The sequence below is a fragment of the Pinus tabuliformis genome, chromosome 5_2 (assembly GCF_031772625.1).
Source record: "Pinus tabuliformis cultivar Carrire ecotype Pingquan chromosome 5_2, CPIR1, whole genome shotgun sequence".
NCBI lineage: Eukaryota > Viridiplantae > Streptophyta > Pinopsida > Pinales > Pinaceae > Pinus > Pinus tabuliformis.
This window is the reverse complement of record NC_142306.1, coordinates 189,877,276-189,904,986: the sequence shown is the minus strand read 5'-3', so window position 1 is coordinate 189,904,986 and position 27,711 is coordinate 189,877,276. Positions and strand designations below refer to the sequence as shown.

General features: G+C 41.8%; 2 protein-coding genes across 6 annotated transcripts in view; one reads left to right on the top strand and one right to left on the bottom strand.

The window, feature by feature from the left end:
* LOC149158201 (uncharacterized) overlaps positions 1-27,711 on the top strand; it is a 90,395-nt gene that overhangs the window by 31,356 nt on the left and 31,328 nt on the right. Inside the window, exon 6 of one of the 5 annotated variants that reach the window (XR_016261664.1) lies at positions 9,844-9,912. The exons of the other annotated variants lie outside the window; for them this stretch is intronic. The gene's annotated coding sequence lies outside the window, so the exon portion shown is untranslated. The remainder of the gene's footprint in view (positions 1-9,843; positions 9,913-27,711) is intronic. 5 annotated transcript variants of the gene reach the window in all.
* On the bottom strand, positions 10,150-11,281 carry LOC149158202 (uncharacterized). The gene is made up of 2 exons (XM_089437720.1): positions 10,900-11,281; positions 10,150-10,768 (listed from the first exon to the last, which is right to left on the bottom strand). Exons 1-2 carry the CDS (start codon positions 11,025-11,027, stop codon positions 10,294-10,296), a joined length of 603 nt encoding a protein of 200 aa, XP_089293846.1. The 5' UTR covers positions 11,028-11,281; the 3' UTR covers positions 10,150-10,293.

Genomic DNA, 27,711 nt, shown 5'->3' with positions numbered 1-27,711 from the left:
GAAGGTTAGTGAAAGTTTTTATTCCGGACCAAATCTTAGCTGAATGGTTTGTTAAATCATTATTACCGAAGATTACTGAAGATGTAGCTAAGGACGGAGTAGTTACTGAGGAGCAAGTCATTGCTCAGGCACAGTTCCTTGACTTAGTTTATACTCAGTCAGGTACGTTACACGAGAAGATCCCGGATCTTCCAAAATCGAATCAAATCACTGCTGCTCCTTCGGGATCTCATGCCGCTGATGGTATGATTGGTACGGTGAACACAAAGAGCAAGAAGAAGTCTTCCAAGAATTCTACTACTCCTATAATCACCTTGCCTGATTCCCCGACATGAGAGTCTTCTCCTGAACTTTCCGTCGATATTCACGCTGTAGAGTCATTTACGGCCAAATAAAAAAACGGTGGAAAGAAGAAGGCTAAAGCAGACAAGGCTCCGAAGGAGAAAACAGAAAAGTCGGAAACCAATGACGAAAAGCGCAAACCTCGATATCCTTGTCTTATTTGTGAAGAGGATCATTTTACGAGAGATTGCCCTCATCGGGCCGAGGTTGTGAAAATCGTCAAAGGTTCTCCCACTCCTGCTGTGTTGAAAGATCCATTTCCAAAGCAGGAGAGTAAGATGATAGGTTCTTCCTCGACTGCCAGTGAAGAACCCATTTTGATGATGTCTCATATGAGGATTGCGACTCGATCGCAAGATTATGGTAGTAAGAATCCTGTTGATGGTAAGGAAGCAGAATCTTCTCATTCTAATCCATCAACCTCAGCTCCTGGTTCCGATCCACTACAGATCGAAAAATCTAACCCGGACTTAGTAATCAAACCGCCCGCTAAGGGTGTACTTCGAAGGTCTGCTTTTAATCCACATGCGAGAGCGGCCCAGAATTACAACATTGTTGAGGACTTAGCTGTTTCACCCTCAGCAATGTCGGCTTTAGAAGTGCTGCAATCATGCCCAGCACAACGAAAATTACTTTTGTCGGCTATCGGAGCTGTTGATGTTCAGGACCCGAATCTGATAATCTTCGATCTAGAAAATAGTACACCGCGCCTTCCCCATCAAATGGCTTTCCAGATTCTAGTGATAGTAAAAAACAGGCCTATTCATCGGACTGTAATTGATGAGGGAGCTTCCACGTGTATTATGTCGATTCAGTGTTGGAGATCGCTTGGTTCTCCTTCGCTGAACCAATCCCCGACCATCCTTAAGGCCTTTGATGGCCGTGGGTTCCGTCCGTTTGGTATTCTACAGGAATTGCCTATAGGGGTAGAAGGGAAAACCGTTAGTCTGGATGTGGAGGTGGTTGATGCCCCTCTAGACTACAACCTTCTTTTGGGTCGAAGTTGGTCATATGCTATGACAGCGGTCGTTTCATCGGTCTTCAGAGTAATAAAGTTTCCACATAACGGCAAGATCGTGACAATTGATTAGCTGACATACTTTTCATTCGACCCAGCCTCTTCAGAGAGTATCCAGCATGTCGGTAAGACGACAATCCCTTACAGGGACGTTGGCGTAGGTTTAGTTAAAGATTCCGGTTTACTGGGAACTTTTCCTTTCCCTCCAATCAACGCAGACCCTTCATTTGCGTCAATTCATATGATTACATCAGACACCATTATTTATGACGATCCTTGGATTGTCCCATCTGAATCTGAGATAGACTCATTCGGTGATGCTATGCCTTTGAGTCCATATGAAATTGCTTATGAAGCCGTCATGTCTTTTACCGACTCGCGTTCAACCCAAATCGACCAAATGAATGTGGTCAGTGAGGAATCACTTTTCACATCAACCTCAGAACGGATAGCGTTTCCCGAAGTCGTGTCATCTGACGAGCAACTTCGCGAAATCCTAAGTGTAGACGATCTACCATGGGAAGATCTCCATCATAGATCTTCGTTTTTACCTGAGGATGATGCTTTTGAAAACGATTTTTCATCTATTTTTACCGCTGAATATGTCAAAGACGCTCAGAATCCAACGAAACATTCTGATTCAGAGTTAAATTTAGGGAATATTTCTCGCACTATTCCCATTGACATTTCAGTGAAGCCCAGAATTGAGGAAAACATTCATATAGGTGCCTCATGTACAAAAGATGAAATTCAAACTTACAAGGCCCTATTCCAAGAATTCCGCGATGTGTTTGCCTGGTCTTACGAGGAAATGCCAGGAATCGATCCTGCCATTGTTGTTCATGAAATAAAGACCTACCCGGACGCTAAACCCGTCCGGCAACGGTTGCGTCAGATTCACCCTAGAAAAGCGGCTGCGATTAAAGCAGAAGTCGAGAAGCTGTTGAAAGCAGGTTTCATTTATCCAATCCCGTTAACAGATTGGGTATCGAATATTGTTCCGGTTAACAAGAAACAAGGAACAATAAGAATCTGTATCGACTATAGGGATATAAATCGAGCTTGTCCAAAAGACAACTATCCAACGCCTTATATCGATCAAATCATTGATGATTGTGCCGGAAGTGAAATGTTTTCCTTTATGGATGGTTTTTCGAGCTATAATCAAATCAATATTCTACCTGCCGATCAACCAAAAACGGCATTCATTTGTCCATGGGGGACATTTGCTTACTGCAAATTACCTTTTGGGCTTAAGAATGCCGGAGCCACTTTTCAACGGGCGATGTCTTACGCATTTCATGACATCAAGCACATTGTGCAACCGTACCTCGATGATTTGCCTGCTCATTCTTTACATCGAGCTGATCACCTTGTCCACTTACGAGCAATCTTTATGAGGTGTAGGCATTATCGTATTCGGTTGAATCCCCACAAGTGTGTCTTCTGTATAGAAACGGGTCGATTGCTGGGATTTGTTGTTTCAAAGGCCGGCATTCGCGTCGATCCCTCGAAGGTCGAAGCTATCATCAAATTGCCTTCTCCTTCGAGTTTGCGCCAACTCCAAAGTTTGCAAGGGAAAGCGAACTTTTTACGCCGATTCATTCCAAACTACGCCGAGGTCACTAAAGGTTTTACACGGTTGTTGAAACAGAACGCTCAATTCTTTTGGGACGAGATTGCCCAACAATATTTTGATGCACTTAAGCACGCGTTGACCCATTGTTGTCCTCGAATGGTGCTAGTTCAAGAAGATGAATTCGGAGCGGAACATGTGATATATTATCTTAGTAGGACATTAAACCCAACTGAGCTAAAATATTCGCATGTGGAGAAATTGGCCCTGGCAGCCGTTCAAGCTGTCCAGCGTTTTCGTCACTACATTCTTCTCCGTAAAACTACAGTTATTTCGGATTGCAACCCTATGATTTATATTTTGACAAAACAACTGCTAGGGGGCAAATACTCTAAATGGATCGTTATCCTGCAAGAGTTCGACTTGGACTTCGAGAAGTCCAAGTCTAAGAAATCCTTAGTTTTTGCGGAATTGATGTGTGATTTCCCGCATGCTGACACAGAAACTGTGGCAGAGGAGTCCATTGCGGACGAATCTTTGTTTCTTATCAGTACTTTAGATCCGTGGTACGGGGATATAATCATCTATCTCCAAACCCAAACCTTTCGGCCTGAAGCTTCAAAGTCGGAACGTCGAAAAATTCGGTTTCAATCCCAGCAATACAGAATTATTGGAGATACACTTTATCGCCGGGGGCAGACTTAGTTTTTCGACGTTGTTTAACTCACGAAGAGGCTGAGAGGGTTTTGAATGATTGTCACTCTGGAGCATGTGGCGGTCATATGTCTGGGTATGCCACAGCTCAGAAGGTGTTGCGCGCTGGCTATTTCTGGCCGTCCATGTTTAAAGATTGTATCATTGCGGTCCGAAAGTGCCACAACTGTCAAGTGTTTGATCGCAAGATGCGCGCACCACCTGCTCCTCTCCATCCTATAATTGCCGTTGGTCCTTTCGCCAAATGGGGTATCGATTTTATTACTTGTAACCCTCACTCGGCCGGGGGGCATGCGTATATCATCCTCGCGGTTGATTATTTTACTAAATGGGCCGAGGCGATGCCTACATTCGACGCAAGCGGCAAAACAGCTGCAGTTTTCGTATTCAATCACATTATAACTAGGTTTGGTGTCCTGCAAGCAATCATCACTGACCATGGGAGCCATTTTCGAAACATCATGATGACTGAGCTTACAAGCCAGCTTGGTTTGCGCCACGATAGCTCTACTCCTTATTATCCGCAAGCCAACGGTTTGGTTGAGTCTATCAACAAAGTTCTGGTTATCATGATCCGACGAATCATTGGTATTCATCGGTCGAATTGGCACAACATGTTATTTTCAGCGCTATGGGCATACCGAACTTCAGTGAAAACTTCAACAGGGTTCATTCCTTTCCAGCTAGTTTATGGCTTGGAAGCTGTGTTACCCATTGAATGCGAAATCCCATCACTTCAAATGGCTGTCAAATTACTCCCAGCTACTTCCGAAGAGGAGAAACGTTTATTATACTTAGCTCAATTAGATGAGACTTGACGTGACGCTGCATTGGCAATCGAGACTCACGCGAAGCGAATGAAAGCTCAGTATGATAGAAATGTGACCCCTCGGAGTTTTTCGGAGGGAGACCTAGTGCTATTATATGATCAAGCTAACAATAAGCTAGGTGCTGGAAAATTTGTTCCTATGTGGCATGGACCCTACATTGTAAAGCGAAAGCTAGCAAAAGGGGCCTATGAGCTGGTAGATTTTGATGGGGGCTCTTTGGGTAAACCCAGAAATGGACTTTATCTAAAGAGGTATTATGCTTAAATGGTGGGTATGGAGAATTTTAGTTAGGTTAGGTTTTCTTTCTAGCTAGTATGTTTGTTAGTTTAGATAGTGTGCTTAGCTTAGAAAGTGTGTTTTTCGTCGTTATTCTGGCTTATCTTGGTTTTACTCTTGATATTGCAGATGTCGACGCCTCTCCAAACGTACATTGGATTTGCCGATGGTGCTTGTCGTAGTACACGGAATATCTCTTCCGCAGCTTGGGTTATCTATTCGCCCTCTGACGAGTTAGTTTCTATGCATGGGGTGAGCCTCGGTCAAACGACGAACAACATTGCAGAATACAGTGCAGTGGTTGAATTATTGTCTGAATCTATTTCATTTGGAATTCGACGTTTGATAGTGAGGTTAGATTCTGAACTCGTTGTATTACAACTTAATAGAGTATATGCCATTAGAAATCCTGTGTTATTAAGGTTGTTTTTGAGAGTGCGCCTCTTGGAACGTGAATTTGATTACATTGAATATCAGCATATTCCAAGGTCTTTAAATACATTAGCAGATGCAATTGCTTCTCGAATGTTGGACAGACATTTACGATAATCATGCAAGTAAATTTAAAAACATTTCATCACATATGTTAAACAAGATGAGCCGGTAATAATGATATATATGTATAGATAGGAGTGTGTCAAAAATATACATCGTCTTCGATCATAGGTTGAAAAACACCTTATGATCGGCAAAAATGATAAGTACAAAAAACCAAAAATGTCATATGTGTCTACAAAAGTGACTAGCCAATCACTGGTGGTGCTCTCTATACGAGACCACTGCCTGCGCTACCCTACACAAGAACCTCCTAAAAGGTCCTGGGACTGCGACCACATAGCGCTGAAGTCGAATGGGAATGTCATCTATGGTGGTCTCTGGTATATCCACCGTCAGACGCTCTAGATCCTGTTCCAGCTCGGCTAAGGTCTCTGCGGCCGCATCCTGTGGGGCTGGTGCTGGTACAGCTGGTACTCTCCTCTCAAAAGCCCGGAGGTTGGCTGGACGCCGTGGACCTACATCTGCATTTTGAAAATTTGTGCTGTCAGTTTTGAGGCGATATATAAAAACAAAAAATATACATAATTTAAAAACTTGTGAAAAATGAAATACCTCTGTCGTCCCACTGTTCTCCCTGTGGAAGAACCATGTCCGGATCATTCCGAAAATCCATTCCGGCATAAGGAAAGTCCTGAATAGCAAAGACCTGGCTCTCTAGCCAGCGAAAGTAACCATCAGGAAATCGAACAACTGCTGCTCCCTCGTCAGGATGCCGGGCCATTACCGCAACCCATCTCGTCAACTTAGGCTTCTGAGGAGCCCCAACTGGAACTGTAAGATGCTGGGGGATCAGCATTGGAACTCTCTCTAGGGCAAAGCTCACGACTAAAGGCCCATATCCAAAGGTCTTCAGTTGTCCTCTCTTTGCCCTGGTTAGTTGGCCCTTCATATTGGCCAACACAGCATCGCACCAGTTGAAAATGGTGCCTTGGAAGCAATCTATAGCCATCCGCATTTGGGACCCGGTGGCATGGTGCAAAGCGGCCGCGCCGCAAAGTTTGGTAACAGTAAAGGCTATCACCATAAGTTCAGGTCGGGATATGTACTTGATTTCTATCCCCTTCTCCTGGTTTTGATTGTTGCACCACTCTAGCCGGAGACTAGTAAGGGATTGGCCACCCGGCCTAGTCCCGAATAGAGAGAGTTGCTCGCCCCTGTTAGGCAAGCCAGTGAGAAAATATATGTCGGAGGGCTCTATCTCGAGCTGGTGCTCTCCGATGTAGAAACATTGCTCCTGAATGTTCCACCTTTCAACCAGCCACTCAAGGAATGGCACCTGGCCCCTCATGCCAGGTATGGCCCAGTATTTGTACAGTCCGCATGCTTTTAACGCATCAATGGAAGGTTGATGACCTATTGCGGCCAAATCAACATCCTCGTGTTCTCTTTCACGCCAATCAAGCATGGTGTGCACCCTGCACATCATAAAACATCTGTTAGAGTCCATAAAATTTTAAAATTTTGGTTCATTTTGGAGAAATGAGGGTTTCAAAATGCGTTTTGCGGGGTACGCACCCCGGCTTTTAGGAACAGAGCGTCTGAACGCAGCTTCCCTTAAGGCCGGGTGCGTACACCTGGTATTTTCCCCATTGAGAAAATATCGGGGTACGCAGGTCAGCAGTGCATGACCTGCGTACCCCGAAGGGCGCATCTTGAAACCCCAAGACCCCCAAAAAATCAAATAAAAACTTAAAAATGAATTTTAAACGGATGGAAAGCAAGAGAAGGATGTTGTAGAATACCTGATGAGACGGCGTTCGGTTCTGACGGTCGGATTCTCCGCAATATCCACAGGAAGTTTCTTGTCAAAAGCCTTTTTCTCAACCTCAACAGTAAAATGGTAAAAATGACATGGTAAAAGGTCTTTTTATAGGTTTTTTGGATGAATGAATGCTAAGTTTGTTTATTTTTCACCATGAAAGGACATTTTTCAATGTATTTTTACCCATCTTAAACAGGTATGAGTAATGTGTCGTTTTTGTGCAGGACAAAAGGACTTTAGAGTAAAATCATCATTTTTCATGAACCAAAACATCAGAGTCATCTTTTAAGCTCTTTTCTGACTCCTAAAACATGAAAAGATTGCCGAGCGCTTCTTTTACACTCGTTAAAAAGGAATTAAAAGACGGTCCCCTTATAGCTCTTTTCTGACCGTAAAAACAGGAAAAGATTGCCGGGTTTTTGTCGTTTCAAACTCGATATGGAAATAAAACGACGTGTCCTTGATCGCTTTTTACTTTTCAGGTCAGAGACACTAATCATGAAAGTACTCCTTGGTCGCAAGATCAAGCGGTTCTCCCAGGTATTATTTTATACTTTTTCGGGCTTGGGGGACACAAATTTACGAAAAAGTTCAACCTGGAGTCTTCTTAAGTTTTTCAGACTCTCTAAAATTGAAAAACGCCGAGTTTCTCCTATACTGGGCTCGTTAAAATTTCACAGTAAAGGACCTGTTCAATTACAAATAGGAACGAACCACTCCTTCCTAGGGTTCGAATCAAAACTAGGTTGGACTCATCCGAAGGATGAGCTTATAATCAAGCATATGTTATCCTCCTCAAGCTTGTTAAAAATAAAGAGGTACTTGCCAGAAATGGTGGGGGAAAAGAGAGAAGAATGAACCTATTTGTTATCCTTTGTTACAGAAGAACCTTATCACCGCTCTTGAACACGACACTTTCCGTTCACCTGGGTTGGGAAATCCTTTGCCTTAAAAGTTGATCAAACCACTTTGAAAGTCTTCAACCGTTTCCGGGTATTAACTTTGGGTCAAATCGTAACCAAACCATCTGTCGTGTCGTTATGTGTTCAAGAGGTCTCTGCAAATAAACTTTCATCTGCAAAATATTAACTTTGGGTCAAATCGTAACCAAACCATCTGTCGTGTCGTTATGTGTTCAAGAGGTCTCTGCAAATAAACTTTCATCTGCAAAATACTTGTTGTCCATTTGACCATCCCTGAGTCAGTCCTTACAGCAACATTTCTTCAACTTGAACAATGATTTCGTGTTGTGGGCTTGCCTGCAACGGGTCGCTTTCTATCGACATCAGCACGTTATCTAGAGAGATGACTTAGAAATCGTCAGTACCTTGAAGTTTGCATGCATCAATGGCAGGTTTCTCGCCTTTGACGTCAGTTTACATCATTGACTTTCGATCGAAGGATTCCGTGAAATGTTCGACATCAACTCATTCATTCACATCTCATGGATTGTACTGGGTACTTTGAGAACCATTGACATTACTGGTGGTTTCTCTCACACTTGTTAACAGTTTACATCATCGACTGGTAATCAAGTGGTTTCTACCATGTTCGACATCAACTCATTTATTCGCATGGCTAGAATCGTACCAATTCGGGGAGTAGAGATGAAGACCCTGGATCTAGTTTCCACCATCCAGGCTGCGAGGAGTTTTGTATTCATTATATATTAGACCAATTATAAACAGATGGCTGCGTCCATACTGTGTCCACGCAAGTCTATGATTATGATGTACTGCAAGATCATTCCTGTATCAGAGTAGTTAGTCTGTTAGTTAAAGTTTTGATCTGAGTATGGGAATGCCTACCTCAGCGATGATATAATCTTATACATGTATTTTGTGTTGAAAATTGCAGGTTCTGACCAGGCTCTCCACGAGATAATCCTTGAAATGATAAAGCGCTTCACCCTTCCTAGATAATACAAAACCCTAATCTACTACAGGCTTCGCACTTTAGGGGGCAATCTGTTACACTAAAAAATGTCACCATGGCTATTTACAGTTAGTATGGCTCTATCAACGGTCATGCTATCCTCCTGGGCAAGTCTTATGCCTCTGTTCTCCATGTCAAACTCCAAAAAGAGAGAAAGTCTTTGTAAATGTGTTTATCTCTGGGTACACAGATTCTCTCGGCCTTACCTGCGTATACGCATCTGATGTTCACAAAAACTGCGTACTTGTACGCTCTGTATGTAAAGGGGCAGGTGCGTACCCCTGTAAAGGTCAAAAAGCGCAAGTTTCACTCCAAAAAAGTTACTTGTGGTCATTTCTAGAGGCTTCTAGAAGTATGTTTGACGTGTATGAAGCGCCTCCAGATGGTTCATGTATCCCTACCAAAGAGGGGATTATCCCATTGATGGTGGACCTGATTAACTTCCTCTTGAGCACTATAAATATAGGCATTGGGCCAGAAGGAGGGGAGGTTGAAAGCTAAACATTTCTAAGGATAGATGCTGCTGGAATTATGACTCCCATTTAGAAGCTTGTGAGGAGAGATTGCCATCTTTGCTTGTTCTATTTGGAAGTGGGTGAGCTTTGTCAAAGTAAAGGAGAACTCTTGATGGACCCTGGGAGGGACTTGCACAACACCAAGGCTCAGGTTGTAATTGTTCCTTTTGTTTCCTATTAATGCAAATGAGTCCATTCTTTTCAATAACTTGTTATTTATGAGTTGTTTCATGTACTCCTTGGTCTATGTGTTAAATATGTTTTATTTTATGAGATTATCAAGTGCTATTTAATCGTTTGATTGTTAATGAATGCAGGTTTCGAAGTGAAGGAGGAGCTCATCCGGATCAGCGAGGCTGGATTGCTACAACAGCGTTGGACTACAGGTAGGATCTAAACCAATGTTGTTAAAAGCGCGATCGGGATTTAATCGGCGCCGGGAAAAAAGCGGAAAAAATCGGGAAAAAATCGGAAAAAAGGGGAAAAAATCGTTTGGCACAAAAATATTCATTTTTTTTCAATTTTTTTAATATCTAAACCATCTACAACATAAAATAAATACATTGACACATAAATATGATAAAAAAACTAATATATAAGATGTTTAATATAATTTCTAGCGCTAAAATCACACATAACATTGAATCATGTCCTGAATAGTAAGTCCTGAGTCCCAAGTCCAACTCAGCCTCAAAATATCAACAAAAAATATGATAATGTATCTCATCATGTCATAATGTCATATACAATAAAATGAAAGTCTAATCCTATTGATTTCCTCTGCCCCTCTTGCGAGAATATGGCACAGCTTTCTCTTTCCCTCTAGATGTAGAAGCTGGTGCCTGTGCTGGTGGAAATGGCAGTGGAGTCTGACGTGCTCTAGAAGCTAAAGAACTAGTAGTAGCAGCTACAGGAGGCTGAGGTGGACGGAGACCACGTCCTCTACTGGTGGTAGTGGTAGCCCGGGTAGGCGGTGTCACCTCCTCCTCCTGCTCCTCCAACTCCTCCTCCTCCTGCTCCTGCTCCTGCTCCTCCTCCTCCTCCTCCTCCCCCTCATCCTGCACTAACCAATCCTCAGTGGGATCCATGAGAGGCCTCTCGGTCTCAACCCTCCATTCAGCAGTGGTGTCAATCCCATCCAATGAGATGGCTTCCGTATCAGGTGTCTTCTCTAGTTGTTTCACCCACAATCGAAGATTGTAGTAGACATAGACCATGTCATTAAGTCTATGGGACTCCAACCTGTACAAAGTTCATGAAATAATAAATTAATAATTAATAATTAATATTATAAAAAAAATATTGTTTAAAACTTTAATGAATTCAAAAATTTATTTGGAAATTTGCAATATTTTAAATGTTTAAGTGTTAACCTATTGCGCTTCTTGTTGTGTATTTTTTCAAATACACTCCAATTGCGCTCACATCCCGAGGAGCTGCATGTTTGGCTGAGGATGCGTATGGCAAGATTTTGCAAAAGGGGTACTCTGCCACCATACATCTTCCACCATGCGTCTACAACAAAATTACAAATAAAATTTTAAATAAACATAAGAAAAAAATGGAATTTGAAGAAACAATGAAATTTGAAACAAAGTTACAAAGTACATACTACAAACTAAAAAATACCTGGCATTTTAACCGTCCTATCAATGACAGCCATCTCAAAGCCAAATAAGCCACCTGACAACTTATATTGCTCAATTTGTCTAGAGATCTCCATACGTTCTTCTGAAGATCTCACCATCTTCTGGACACAGGTTAATAATCCTTCCACGACCTCAACATCAAAATTAAACCCACATGCATAAGAAAATGCAGGGTTCAAGAAAAGCCCAGCAGCATGAATGGGACGATGGAGTGTGTTGTTCCATCGCTCATCAATGACGTTCCATAGAAGGAGTTGTCTCTGGAACCCATCATCTCCCTTGTCATCATAGTAGGACCGAATGGCTTCTTTGGCCCTATCCATGGCTTCATACAAATAGCCCATTGCGGGCTTCTCACCATCAACCAACCGAAGAACCTTTACCAAAGGTTCTGTAACAGCGCACACCTCCTGCACTCCCGCCCAGAAGTCCTCCTGGTATGAAACTACTCTGCAGACGGCCTCTCCTTCTGGTTTGCGGCTCATTGACGAAGCACGCCACTCCTCTGAAAGAAACATTCTCTTCAAATCCCACATAGAATTCAAGAGGGATTGAAGAGATATGAAATTCGTCGCAAACCGTGTAATGGCGGGGCGCACCAACTCTTTGTTGTTGGTGCATTTTCTCATCAAGCTAAGCACAGATGTGTGGTTGTAAATAAATTTTGTGATGCTTTTTGATGAGTCAACAACCTCTTTGACAAAGGGAATTTTCCCTATGTCCTCTAACATCAAATCAATACAATGGGCAGCACAAGGTGTCCAAAATAAAGCAGGATGCCTGTCCATAAGCATTCTACCAGCAGCAACATAATTTGCAGCATTGTCCGTTATGACTTGGACAACATTTTCTGCACCCACCTCCAAAATAAACACATCCAGCAAATCACATAAAGTTTTTGCATCTTTGATTTGATCAGTTGCATCAACAGATTTGATAAACATAGTCCCCTTGGGACAACTAACCAAGAAGTTTATAAGGGTTCTCCCCTTTTGGTCAGTCCAACCATCTGACATAACAGTGCATCCTGTTTGTGCCCATGATGCCCTAAAATCCTCCAATCTTTGGGTGCAGTCATGCTTTTCATCTTGAAGAAGCCGGCCTCTGAAATCATAAAGAGAAGGGATTTTGTACCCCGGGCCAACACTGGCAATAGCATCAACAGTAGGTTGGAAAAATGGATTATTCCTTACAATGCTGAAAGGAATATCACTCCAGAGGAGAAATTTTGTCATCAACTTGTCAGCTTTTTCTTTTTCAGTGCTTTTTAGCATTGAACCAATAGTTGGTTGTGAACCAGGTGTGGTTCGAGGAACAAAATATGATGATGCAGCTACCGGATTGACTGACGCTGCAGTAGAACCAGTGCCACTTGGCCCACTTCCTTCAGCTGACCTTTTTAGTTGCCTTTTGAGTTCTTCTTTGGCCTCTCTAGTGTGCTCTAATTCTCCCAATGCTCTCATGGCTTTTTGGATAATTTCAGCATTTGTATTTAGACAGGGCCCCACATCATGTCCAGGGATTTGTGCAAGGTGGAACTTCAACCTGTACACCCCCCCGAATATTTCCTTTCCACACAACTTGCAATACAAGTTTTGTCTATCATTCGGAGTTTTAGGGTCACCATATTCCCAGAAAGGATCCAATTTCCTTGGCATGTTTGTTTTTGAATTTGCAAACCTATGGAAAAATAAGGATTAGGAAATAGGAATTTAGGATTACAAAATACAAATTACAATTTAGCATTTACAAAATTACAAGTTAATTATTTCCAAAATCCCAATTTCTAAACCCAAGTTACCCAACCAAATGCCAAAAAACAATGAAAATTCAAAAAAAATAAACAATGTTTAAAAAAAATGAGAAAATAAAAATAAAAAATTGGTTCTCATAGTCATAACAAATAACCCATCCCAAATCAATGAAAAATTTCAAAAAATTCTTTAAAAACAATGAAAAACAAAGTTTTTATAGAAGCAAAACCAAAAAAAATTAATCTACATACCTCTTTTATGGACAAATTGGTGATCTTGGCTTGGATTCCTCCTAAAAACGCTTGGATTCGCTCCCAAATCCGACGGAAACCCTTCAGCTGCTCTCCCTCACCTCTTCTCCTCCTCCTCCGCGCGAACAGCCAAATGAATAAAAAAAAAATCGATTTTTTGCATATAAAAGCCCGCTGCCCGCGCCTGTCACGATTTTTTCACAAAAAATCGCGATTTTTTCGAAAAAATCGTGTATAAAAAAAATTTGCCGATTTTTATGGATAAAAATCGTGATAAAATCGGCTGGGCGAAAAAATCGCGATTTTCCGATAAAATCGCGATTTTAACAACACTGATCTAAACACTTGATTTCTCGTATAGTAAATGCATGTTTAGAGAAGGATTGCTCTTGTTTGTCTTGTTTGTCACTAGAGAGTCTTAGGCTCCTAGGGAGGTTGGTTGTGTCCGCACTATCGACTCTTTCCGCCTGACAGGAAGGGGTTAGATGCATTAGTACAAGGGATAGATGAAGAGCCCTCAAAATCAAAATGGGGGTTGGTAGCCATCATTTGTTGTATACTCCTCTTCTTCCCAATTTCAGCCTCTATTTCTTTTTGCCTAACTTTTTCTTCCTGAAACTTCTCAAAGCTATTTAACAACTCCTTCCTAATCTCCCCAATTTGTGGTGATTCACATGGAGTAATTTGGTCTCCAATATCTGCTAAGTGTTGTTTCAGCCTATGAATGCCCCCAAGACCCTCCTTAATTTTTCTATGGAAAAATTTGCAATGCATTTGATTATCAACCATTTCAGCATATGCCCAAGCAACATCTTTCACTCTAGGAGCCATTTTTTGACTTGGAAATGAAAGGAAAAAATCTGAAAATGAAAACAAAAAAAATAACATTGCTTCAATGTTCATTTCTTTTACAAAAAACACTCTTTTCAATTTCCAGATTTGCACAAAAAAATAAATAAGCAAAAACATATTTTAGAAGTGAAAAAAAATACCTCTAGGCACAAACCACCTCCTCAATGCTGCTCCAACAAACCAACTCCTCAATGCTGCTCCAATGGCTGCCCAAGAAGCTCCTCACTGCTGCTCCAATGCTTGCCCAAGACTCCTCACTGTTGCTCCAAAAACAAACTCCACAACTCTTCACAAACTCCTCACAAATTCTCACACAAATGCAATGAGATAGCTGTGAGGAAATGAGAGGGGTTGGGTAGCTTTTATAGGGTTGGGAGAGGTAAATGGACCTCAAAATAACCCTAAGCCAAATTAGAATTGGTTGTGGGGTCCATTTCCCCCTCAAAAAAAATTCGCAGGTCATTAATTTGCCACAGTGACCGAGCCATCCAAGTTAACTCGGGCTTGGCTGAGTCGATCAGGTTGTTATCGAGCCGGCCGAGTCGGTCATCGGCTTGGCCGACTCGGTAACAACTTGGCCAACCGAACCGTTTTGGCCACCGAGCTGACCCGACCAGGCTATGGCTCGGTCTGGCTCGTTGTTTTAGAGTCGGTTCGGCCGTTTCTTAAAACAGTGGTTGAAACTATACACCCTAGTTGGTTTAGAGAGTAGAATCTCTCAGATTTCATCATTGCGCTACCAAGGAGAATTTTTTGTTGTTGAAGATATTTGAGGTAAAAGGTGGTATTAATTGATTTTTTCTTCTAACATGAATTTTCTAATCTCATTTTGATAGGCTGAGAAATACCCATGAAGACATGAATTTTCTTATCTCATTTTGATAGGTTGAGAAATACCCATGAAGACACCAAGCTACCAAGCCATTTGTGGGTTGAGTTGTTGAACAAAAGAATGTCCAATGAGGCAGTGTTTTCTCTCTTAATGGCTGAGCCTCATTTTGCTTGAAGATCGAGTTTTTCTTGAGGAAAGAAGGACAAGTTTCATCATTAAAAAGGGTTGTGTTCTTCCATTTTTAGTTCTGGAACAAGTAGTTGGGTTTGCAAAGCCAAGATATTGTTGAAGAAAGGATGCATTACTCACTGTTTATGGGTCGAACTTGTCCCTTACTGCTCGCTGCATTACCTTGCTGAGAACCGGAGGTCTGTATAAACAAGTACGAGTTATTTTAGGTGTAAGCTAATTGTCATCTTGCCATACTTGTGGGCTAAGTTCTCTTCATTATTCGTTGGTTGGATTTCCCCTAATTAGAGGTTGAAATTATTGTTTTAAGGAGCTAGGATTGGTCCCAATTGCTGGGCATATATATATCAACTGAGGAGAGCATGAGTTTAACATCTATTGAAGGAGTTCTAGTAATGAAGTTATGATTGTAGCAAAATATTAATATCAGATAAAATGAAAGGGGTCAAACCCTTGAAGACATCACTGCTAAAATGACTTCTTGGGCTGAGCATTATAGTAGAGCTACATCACGTTGATTTACTCCAGGTTCCACTATTCCTATCATACTTTGTGTCATTGTGACAAGCTAATGTTGAGGTTGCCTATGCTTAGAATTTAATATCTTATGCATTATTTCATATACATTTTCTGGGTTGTCTATTGTAGAGAAGCAATAAACTTTATGATTGTCTCTATTATATCAGTGTTGCATTTTATTAATGAACTTAATGTAAATGACATGGTGTTATTTTGAGGCAATTTTCATATTCTCTCCTATTGGTACTTTAATTCCATTTGAGTCCAGAATTAAGGAATACATCTACAGTAGTATACTTATGATATGTTTGACAAAATCCCTCACCGAAGAAAATGATTAAAACTCAAAAAACTAGAAGGACATTTTGGAAATTTCCAAGTGCGAATTTTACACAAAGCTTGAGTATACAAGGTATTCATCTTTACATAAGCAAACTGGTGAGCATGCCTTGCGTGTTGGGTTGTGTATGGAGGAGCAGTTGGAGGCTCATGTTGAGTCCATGATGGAGGAGGATGTGCAACCATCCTTTGGGCTAGCCATTGATGAGGGGCAACATAGAGACCACACGTTGGGATTTCAGCACAGTTCGTTTTAGAGGCAGATTAACGGGATCTACAACATTATTAGCGCACCCTTACGCATTGGATTGAGGGAGGAAGAGTTGTCTAGACATACCCTAGGGGATGGCCAGGTTAGCAGGATTGAGCGACATGAGTTGAGTATGACACTGCATCAGCTTGGAGGGCTTGTTCCTTCCATAGGGGATTGTACATTCGATCCCTCCTTTGGGATTGGATGGCGAGAGGTATTGCGCCAGTACCCGATGGAGCAGGATAGGCAGTTGGATACATCCATGGCCACTTTTCAGCAGAGGCCATGGATTACTAGAGGGACTCAAGGGTCAGACTGTTGTTGGGATCCAAGTGGGATTTCCCATCACATCATAGAGCCAGTAGGTATTCTACGGTAGATGGGGAGATTTAGCTCGCATCATGGAGGGATTACTAGTAGAGTGGTGGATGCGTTGGCACATGTGGGATGGCATATGATACAGGGTGGCACGACAGTAGGTAATGGTACCCAGGGGTGCACAGAGATATGCTGCAGAGTCTAGTGTTATGCAGAGGGATGTGACTTGATGCATACAGATGCAATTTAGACCCTAGCATCCAGTGTTGTATAGAGGTATGCAGTGATGAGCAGTGGCCTGTAGAGGAGGATGGAGATGCGTGGTTGTTTGATGTAGCATGTTGGTTTGCATTGAGCAACTCACATCGCATCGAGTACACGTGGGGAGTGCCAGGTACAGTGACACAGGTAGGATACGAGATGATACAGGATGGTACAACAGTAGCACGGGGTATCCAGTGGTGTCCAGGGATAGACCACAAGGTACAGTGCTAGGTCGAGCAGTACATGGATACTCGGTGGGATGCAGGGGCATATGGTGTTGCACAATGAGGCCTTGGAGGGTTGCCTCCAAGGAGACTTATGGACAGAGACACCAGACATTCTTTTGGGTGTAGTTCACCCAGGATCGACAGGGACGCAGATGAGCGATACTCGATGGTATTCAAGGGGACTCACACGCCTGTCCCTCTTATACATCACTTACAGACACAGGCGATTTGACTATTGTCCTTTGACACTCTGGGCGCGAGCAGCGGGGGACAGGGAGCTCACTTGAGATATTGGGATGACACTCAATGCATTAGGGGAGAGACTTCTCAGCAGTGGCATTGGGTCGGCGCACGAGTTGGTAGCCACAGGTTGGGAGATGAGGTGATCATCTACAGGGGTGGCATATTGTTCATCAGTGAGCCTATGCCTGGGGAGTTGGTCACGAGGGGGACATGTGTCACTACAAGGCATGTCAGGACCATGCATGAGCAGAGGATACCGTGTATGGCTGAGGCAACTTTCCAGTATGTGTCTGACCTCTAGACATTGTATTGGCACATTATCGAGAGGGCGGATGGCAGACTCAGTGGCGGTGGTTGGCACGAACAGGATGGGTCCGCATGCACTGAGCCGATTGCGAGTATTAGATACCTATCTATTGGATGCCTTCAGGGGTAGTTATTTGGAACATGTGGCTTCTAGCAGTCATCGGTACTACATAGTGGCAAGCACAGGGTAGTTTAGCATGCATCAGATTAGTTCATGATATATGGGGTCTATATGTTGGTTGCATGCAAGGACTAGGGATGAGGAACATACAGATCCGAATCGTTGTTAGAGCTATGTTGCCGCAGGTCTGGCTAGGGAATCCAAGGATTCAGTTGGTTGATAGGCCACTCCATCTCGTGAGGAGCAGGACCATAGCAGAGGGTGATCTAGCTCACTTTGGGGTTGACACATGGGGGATCACTGAGGCCTCCATTGTTTGGCGAGGCAGGGTTCTTCAGTTGCAGCTCAGGATCGAGACTAGTGATGGGTGGGTAGATATTGACATCATAGAGACATCTGGGCAGGATGAGCTTGCCCTTCGTCGATATTTTGCCTCCAGTTTTCAGGGGAGGAGGCTACAGTGTGCACACAATGGGCAACCTATTCGAGTTAGAGTGGTGTAGCAACAACATGGTGGCGCTTTTCTGAGACGAGCATGGGACCCGAGCATTGCAGTACTAGACAACTCAACGACCTTTAGGGATGAGTTGGCTGCTATAGGGGGAGATCACTCAGATTTTCCATTGGGCTTCAGTGACTCGCTGATGGTGTGGGGGACTTCATCAGCATGGCAGGTTGGTCAGCAGGAGGATATCAGGAGGAGCTCATGCAGGAGAGACTTCGTCCCCACAGGGATTGGGCTGTATCTTCAGGAGTTTACTCTTGGTGTGCATGAGGTGGACTACTTGGTAGGGCAACTTCATGGAGAGTTGGACAAAGTCCTACATTATCATGATGCTCTACTTATTGATAGTATGCAGAGGGCTTCTGGAGCTTATACTTGGTTGGACGGTGAGTGGAGCAAGGGGTGCTTCACATTGATCAGGATGCCTTGGGATCCTGGTATTGAGAGATTCCTTCATGATCAGACAGTGCAGAGATCGGGGCTGAATTAGTGGCACATTTGGGACCCTGGTATTACTGGTGATGATAGTGGTGATTAGCAGGCAGAGGGGGCGCTTGTTTCAGCATTGCTTGAGGACAAGCAATTTTTGGCGGGAGGACTGTAATATCCCCAATTTTGTGAGCATGGGAATTTTGCCTAATTTTGGTGATATTAAGTAAAGGGGAAAATATTATTTTGGAGAAAGGTGGCAAGTATTATTTTATTGGAGATTGGCGGCAAATTATTATTTTATTAAAATGGAGGCAAAAGTCACTTAGTGGAAAATGGCCCCCACCAATAAAATAATAATTAAAAAAGGAGTCTAGAAGCATGGGGAGAAATTATAAAAGGAGGATGGACTCATTTGCTAATCATCTTTTGACTATTACATTTCACCTTTCATCTTCTCTTGGTGCTGTTTAGCACAAGAAGAAAAATGTTGTTTAGCACTAGGAATTCCAAGCGAAATTACACCTCTACCTTCGGTGAACTTCGAGTATCACCCTAGGGGAGTAAGGAGTCCATCTTAGGGCTTCTCTAGTAGCTACATTGCATACTATTTCCAACTGGAGCGTGCTTCTCTTAGGGTGCAAAAGGAAATTCGAAGGGGTTGAGAGAAGCTAGTCTACAGTAGAGTTTTGGCTAGAGAATTTGTAGAGAATTATCCATAAGGATGACAAGTTTTCCCTGGATTTGCAGGGCCGAGAGTGCTGCATTTTGGAAGACTAAATTTATCTATTGCAAGGTTCGCACAAGGGTTTACTAGCAGCTTTTGTGCACTTGCAGAGGTTCAGAATTTGGGGAGCATTCGAGCTGGGATTTGCTTGGTATTTGAGGGGAGAAATTTGTAGGAGTTAGGCAGGATTTCTTGGAGGGAGATTTGGGGCCAAATTCATCAGTATCTAAATTGTAGGGTGTTTTTTGGCCAAATTGAGCAATTTACACTTGTTGGGGATCACCAAGGGTCGGTGGATTCAGCCCAAACCCTTTATGGGTTTTTGTGAGAGAAGGCTAGGATTAATTTTATAGAATTTTCTAAGCACTTCTGAGGGCAGAATTCCTAGTTCCATTCAATAGTTAGCAACATAAATTTTTGGAGGAGGGCGCAATTTACTCGATGACCATTTCCACCGCTTGGGTCTGTGAGATATTTCTGGGTTTTGTTGGAGCTGGTGTGGAGAGCCTAAATTTAATTTTGCAGAATTTTTTGAGTAGATTTGATGGCCAAAATCTCAGTTCACCTACAGCAGCAGTGGCAATAAATTTCTGAGTTAGCGCAGAATCATGGTGGGGAGCTCATCTGAAATTCAGGTAGCTTGATCATCACTTGGGTTTGGATTTGCTTGTTGTAGCAAGCCCAAGTTCCTCTTTCATACTCATTTGTACTCTATTTGCTCGAAAATAAATAAAACGACGATGCATTTCCTCGTGTTGTGATTTCCTGCGTATGTGTTGAATTTCCTAGTCGTTGTTATAGTGAATGTTTCTGTTATTCACTTAATATTTCCGTTAGGAATATTACAAAAACCCCGCCCAATGCCAACAATATGCATGCATTCTCTGCCCATTCACAGATTAAAAAAAATAAAAAAAAATAAGTATTGATGCAGGTTGGTATATCCTAATGATTGGGTGCTAAATCAATATGGCATCCAATAAGATAAAAGATGAGAGACCAATGCCTTTAAACAACGCTCAAATAAAATTATGATGCCTACGAATTAAGAAAATGATGCTTCGAGTTACAAGATAGGCAATGCTACAAGACAAATGTTAGTATTGAAATATGAGCAATAGAAAGATTTGCAAGGTAAATGACAGTTATATTTGTAATTTTAAGAAGAATGATCAAATAAGATAGAATTGATATCAATGAACAATGAGCAAGTAACTGAAATGACAAGTATAAGAGAAATACAATGTAATACTTGCATGTAAAATGAAATGCTCACAATTCAACTTTTACAATGAACAAATGCAAGATGAGACTGAGGTGAATTACAAGAAGGCTAGGATGAGGAGGCGTAAGAAGGCTAGGATGAGGAGGCACTTACTCTGCCATTAACAATACCCGCCTAGACTTCAAGAAAACCCACGTGCCTTCGTTCCAACAAGTGCTCGACCACAAGAGAACTGCGAGGTCATGTGTTTTAACTTTTTCTCTCCAAACTCAATTTTATCAAGTTTAATGAAAGTTAGGGAAGTATCCTAAAATTTCTATCAACCAAGCTTATGCTTGGAGGTAAATTTTAGAGAATGCAAAACTAGATCTAGATCTAAACTGCAAATTATATATGAAAGTTAATACTAGGTTTCAATGAGATACAATTAGAACAAGATGCTTCAAAAAAGTGAAATGTCTTAAGATTTATCAATATACCAATCCACTTATGATCAAGACTATAATAAGCACTTTGAGCACAAAATTATAATGAGATTAGTGTTGAAGAATCTAGGGCAGCTAGAGTTAATGTGACTCTTCTTAGCTTGATAACTATTTGTGAGGTGTTTTTAGTTTTTCTTCTTAGCATAGTCTTTACTTGTTATTATTAGAGTGTGTATTCTTAGTTCATCAAATAGCTACCAAAACAAAGAGAGAATAACACACGATGTTGGCTTTCTGCCAGGGCCAAAACCTCTCCCTCTTGGAGAGGAAAACCCGCTGTAATGTTGCTAACTTAAATAAACAATGATATGCAAAGCAAAACGATTTACAACACATAAATTTTAAACAATTAGCAAATGCTCATAAAAACTCTGGAAGTAAGAACCCACTGAGCCATTTTATTAATCAATGGAGCAAGTACAATAGTATGGAGGAATGAACTTGGGCTTGCCTCAATGGCAAGCATGACAGAGCCTAGGTGCTAATACAATGATCTCAAATGTTGGAAATGACTGCTCCTCTAATGCTCCGCGCTGCCCAGACAACTACATTGCTGGCTGGAAAGGGACTGCAAGAAACTCCACCTTCGATGCTGAAAAATGTTGCCAATTTAACCCCACTTCCTTGACCAAAACCCACAAAAACCCAGAAATGGTTTGGCCCGATTTTGACCTCCCAAAATCGACCCCCAAAGGCATTGTGCGATTCCCAGCGATTCTGCAGTGTCTGCTGCAAAGATACGGCTAGAAACCCCACTTCCGGTGCTCAGAAAATTCTAAAACTTTGTATCTGGGATCCTTGTCAAAAACCCAAAAAAACCCAGAAATGGTTTGGCCGGATTTTGACCTTCCAAATTTGCCCTCCAATAGGTCCTATGCCCTCCAAACTGCTCAAGGAATACGGCCTGCAAGGAACACCAACAAAATCCTCCTCCAAGCTTGAAAAATGCAGCAATCACCTCTATAAATATTTCCCTTGACCTCCAAGGTGAAGTTCAGCCTCAAATATTGATACTCTACCCTCCATGTGAGCACCTAGTGCTGCCTCTGCGCTAGCCCAAGAAGTGTGAAAATCACCCTGCAAGGTAGAACACTTCTCCACCTCCAAAAGTCTCGTAAATGCCAACAATCCTTCGATGCCTCCTCTCTGGAAAATCTCTCACCCAAAATCCACTGCAAGACACCACAAGCAAAATCAACCTCCTCTTCACTGTGCCCTCCAATAATATGCACCACCCAGAGATAAATGCAATTGCTGGAAATCACAATGAGATCCTCCTCTTGAAGAAATGAAGCAAAACCTTCCTAGGGTGGCACTCGAAGTCCCCGAAGAAAGGGTGAGCTCTTCGCTTGAAGAACTCTTGCTAAACAACAAGTGACTCTGCTAAGCAACTCGAGCAACCAAAGAGAAATTCGATATGCCAAAGATAAGATGCACAAATGAGGAGAGTTGCCTTCCGTATATAGATTTTGTGGAGCACTTTTCCCTCCATTTTCCCTTCATTGTTGGTCCCTCACTTAACCATCGATTTCCCCTCCATGCAAATCAAACTAGGGAATGTGTATTCTCCTAGTGTGGGTAGCCCCCACGTACAAGTTTGTTAGAAATTATATATTACGGAGTAATGTAACACATAAAATATTGCAGAAATATAAACACAGAAAACGCACAAAACAAGAGAGACACAGATATACGTGGTTCACCCAGTTTGGGCTACTTCCACCCCGAACAACTATTCCTTCCTTTCTATTATCCAGCAAAATGAAGAGACAACCTCCAGCAAATCCGCTGTAATATCCTCTGTTTTCTCTCACAGTCTCACCTCTCTGTTTCTCGCTCACAGAATACACATCTATTTTTCACAGCCTCAAATACAATACCCTCATACAAAGAAAGGGGTTGCTTGCTAGGGCAAAAAACCCTAAACTAAACATAAGTTCTACCGTCAGATCATTCGCCTAATGAACGGCCCAGATTGACTAGAAATTACTATACTTTTACAAGGCAATTTTACATTTGTTTTTAGCTTCGGGGGCGCTGCCCCCGAAGCCCCGCCGGGGGACCGCTGGCCCCCGGACCCCCCAGACCCCCGCGGGGGGGACAAGTCCCCCTCGCACCCCCCCGCGTGGAGGGGTGTACAAGACTTCCTAGGGTATACATCCGGCTGAAACAAAGACCTTTGAACAATCATGCTCCACACACAACAAAGTTAACTACATCAAAATAACTTCTACTAAGTCTAGCCTCCTAATAAAATCGAATGGGCCTCATCACCTCCAAAATCGGCCCCAAAATATAGAAATTAATCCTGTTCCAAAATAATTTAGGTAGTTGCTACCTGTATGAACCCACAAGCAACACCTGCATGTTCCCCTTCTGCGTCCTCCAGAAACACGCATTGGCTGAGACAAATGTTGAATGATATGATTGTGAAACTCCACCAACTCTCCTCCAAGGTAGTACGAATTTCCTTCTTAGGGTGGCACTCGAATTCCACCAAAGCAAGAGTTGAGATCTCTGCTCGGAGACACTCGTGTGCTAAACAACACAGTAACCCGGCTAAGCAGCTCGAGCAACTAAGGTTGAGTTCAATATGTCAAAGATAAGATGCACAAATGAGGAGAGTTTCCTTCCTTATATAGATTTCGTGGAGCACTTTTCCCTCCATTTTCCCTCCATCTTGGGTCCCTCACTTAACCATCGATTTCCCCTTCATGCAAATCGAACTAGGGAATGCATATTCTCCTAATGTGGGTGGCCCCGACGTACAAAGTAACTACATGAAAATAACTTCTACTAAGTCTAGCCTCTTAATAAAATCGAATGGGCCCCATCACCTCCAAAATCGGCCCCAAAATATAGAAATTAATCCTGTTCCAAAATAATTTAGGAAGGGACATTACACCCATACAAAATTCTTCTTATAGAGATTCCAATTGACGAATACCAAGACCACAACCCTTGACCTGCTAGGCCACTCCAAGACCAAGACACCAATCCTCTTCTTGCTGTTGAGATCATCATTACTGTTGCAACACTGAAGCCATCTTTACTGCATCATTGAGATTGTCATTACTACTGCAACACCAAGGCCATTACTTCTTCTCTATCGAGATCTTTATTAAGATTATGACCTTGAGGATCATGACTGAGATCATGATCACCATCATTCAGAATGCTTGCTGACAAAGAGTGTAACCTTATTATGTGTATGCCGAGTCTATGACTATGTTTCCTCCATGTATTGAGATTTTCGTCATCATATGTATGCTGGGATTGTTTATTACGCCGAGACAAAGTATCACAGTTGAGTAACCACATCATAACGAATACATTGTGACCCATAGTTAAGCCAAGACTATAATTGTGCTGAGAGAGAGATTATATCAGTGATCACATTTATGTGTTTACTTAGAAATAATGCCGAGATCGTATGCCATATTAGAGCGTGTGACTGTGAGATATATGCTTCACAGTTATACCGAGAATGAGTTACGATGGAGTCATTGACATCTTCTTTATGTTGTCCATCCGAAGAACTTGATACCTTCTGAGATTGTGAGGTCTTACTCACTGTAATTATCATTGAATAGTTCGAGATCTTGTAACTGTACCCATGAAGAATCACCGAGAAAATCTGAGTTATCTTCTCTCACTTTTGCACAGACCCTATTGGGTATATATAGTGGTCTGTCCTGTATGTAAGCTGACTTGTATTCATGAATAGATATGTCACCTTAATTGAGCCGACATGACTGTTCTTCAATATACAATTTGAGGCCGACATAACTGCTCTTTCCATCGTTTTGTTTGTTGCTTTCTTCAAGAGGATTGTGCTCGTCTTTGGAGGGCGTTTAGAATTTTCTATAGACTTGTATAGGCTCAAGAAGAACATGACATTGACTCTTTGACATCATAAGGCTCTCAATGGGAGCTACTAGTAAATAAACTTCTTGCTCATGAAACCCATGTAGCAAGGAATAATAAATTCATTTTTACAAAAATCATAATTACAATGTCATGAAGATCGAACCTAGTTACACTGTCTTCAACACTCCCCCTTAACTAGGGAGGTATTCATGATGGTACTTGGTCATTCTCAATCTGAAGAATTTCTCATAAGAAGAATCGGAATGGTAACCCATTTGTATAGCATCATAGTAACCAACATTGTTTCCACAGCAAGGCCTTGACTGACAACTCTGTCTCTTATTAGATTATTGCACAATGTTGGCGAGACCAATGACTATAGACACCTTCATCATTGTCTCTCAAGGTACATACCCACCCGGGTGTTCACTGAGTATGACCTTCTACGACTATTCTTATCTTGGGTTCCCAGCGCTCAAAGAATATCGGTCCTCTTGCCTACTCTTGTCTTGGAGGCCCTACACATCCTCAAAGAGCATTGGATGCTAGATGATTACCCAATCCTCCATTCTTTCTTCCAAAGTGAAGAAAAGAATGTTGTGTCTATCTCTCCCTCTCAACTGGGGAAGAGATGCCCAAGTTTCCTCTGATCAAAAACTTGTCCAAGCTTCCTTTTAATCAGGAATTTGTCAGCGCTCTCTCTTAGCTAGGGACTCTTCTTATACATCAACAACTTCTTTTTCGTGGGTCCTTTCAGCTGCTTGATCAACTTCTCTTCTTGATGTCATGGAATTTTGTTGAGCTTCTTCCTTGTAGGGCAACAACCATTGATCACTTTCCTTCTTAGTTTGTCATGTCCTTCCTTTCTTCATGGAAAGTGGTCTTCTTGATACATATCTGGAACCTTCATCATGTGGCTATTTCTTCCTCATCATATTTCTTTTAGGAATTTCTTTCCACCACATGAATGCTAGTTGTACTTGTACTTACAACTCTTGTGCCAGTAGCCCTGCATGAATTTATCCAGATATTATTCAAGAAATCAAAGCATAACATTAAATCAAATTGTACCTTTCGAGATGGCTCTTCATCATGACATCTTCATGTAGGTATCAACATCTTGCATACATGTTGACACATCTCCCAAAGATATTCATTGTCAAGGGTCTTCATCTTTTCCATTAGAGTCTTCATATTTTTCCAGGAGATTTTATAGTCAAGTCTTCTTGATCATTTGGATGTTGATCGCCTTCATCAGGGTTGCATATCTCATGATCTCTTTCTTCCTCACGCATTCCATTCCCAGGGGCTTTTAATCAGAGTTTCTTAGTTGTGATCAACCACCTCATACTTCATATGAGGACATATTATGTTGATTTCATCTAGTGTGTTTTATGCCTTCTTGCATCCTTTCAGAGGAGGAGATGCCTTTTCTCTTGATCATGATTCTCAAGATAGAAGTAATGATCCATGTTACCTGCAGCCATGTGACATGACATTGTAATATTAAACACAAGAATACATACCTTATTTTACCTTCAGCTCATGAAGCCTTCTTCCAGCAGCTTCCTTGATTGAAAATATCTTTAATCCCTTGATCTTCTTCATGTCATCACACCATCATCTCATGCTTTCCATAAGTTGGAGTTCTTGTTGAAACACTTGCTTCCTCTCTAGATTAGTGAATCCTCCGATGAGGATTCCATCAGAGAATTTTTGAGGATCTTGTATATCCCCAACTAGCAAATGTTTCCTTTTTGACTTGATGTATGATGAGCCTTGTTCTAGATGACTCTTTCCTTCAATGTCCACTGATGTTCCCAAGAGCTATATCCTTCTTGTTTTGTCTGTCATAGATTTTGTCTTTCATGATTCCCATGGTGATGTCACGAGCTCTTGTTTCTAATGCTTCCATGATGCCGCGATGCATCTTATCATTAATGTCATATATTATAACATAAGCTTATGATATGACCTTTTTGTGAGGGATACCATCTTACTCATAGGGGAGATTTGTTACTCCCTCTTTTCTTGGCCCTTTTCTTCAGCTTCCTCCATTTATCTGATGATATGAGCTTCCAAAATCTTTCTATAGCATTGAATCTTAGCTATACTTATTCTGTCTTGCTTGAGGGCCAACCTTGCCTTCCCTTTCTGCACATTGTTGAGTTCTTTTAACCTTCAGTATTTTTGCCATCAACTTGTCTTTCTTGATCTAGCATAGAGACCACAAACTGTTGAATGAGGTAACCTTCTTGTTCATGGACATTTGTCACCTTGCCTATTAGTTAGATTGATGGTGATTATCTTCCTTCTTAGATCTTGTAGATGGGATCTTATGATGATATCCTACATTCCTTGATACCCTTTTACTTTCATGAAGATCATATTTCATGTGACCTTCTTCATTGCACATTCAGAGAATGAGTTTATCTTATACATTTTCTTTGATGTCTCCAATATTGCTCTATGAGGGGATCTTATAAGTATCCCTTTTCATAAATTCAGAGGAGACCTTTTAATGACTTCAACTTCTTAGAGGACTATGACTATCCTCCTTCTTCATGCAAGGAATCTTGATAACCCATCCAACCTATAGATGTCCTTGCAATCATGAAATCATTTAACCAAACTTGATTATAGAACTGAAAAGATACTTACTTGTCATGTGAAGATGAAATCTTCACCTAGATCATGTTGATGAAGAAGATGTATGAGGGCTTCTTCTTGGATGATCTTCTTTTAAGTGAGAAAGCCTTTTAATAGAAAAGGTTGCTCCCTTTTGTTGAGGATGATTTGCTGCTTCCTTGGATGGTCTTCTTCTAGG

What these genes read in the sequence shown, in the direction of transcription:
- LOC149158202 (XM_089437720.1), bottom strand. Translation starts at nt 11,027, where the DNA reads ATGTATGGTGGCAGAGTACCCCTTTTGCAAAATCTTGCCATACGCATC. An exon ending in CACAACAAGAAGCGCAATAG is followed by an intron (nt 10,769 to 10,899) that starts GTTAACACTTAA and finishes AACTTTGTACAG; the next exon opens with GTTGGAGTCCCATAGACTTA.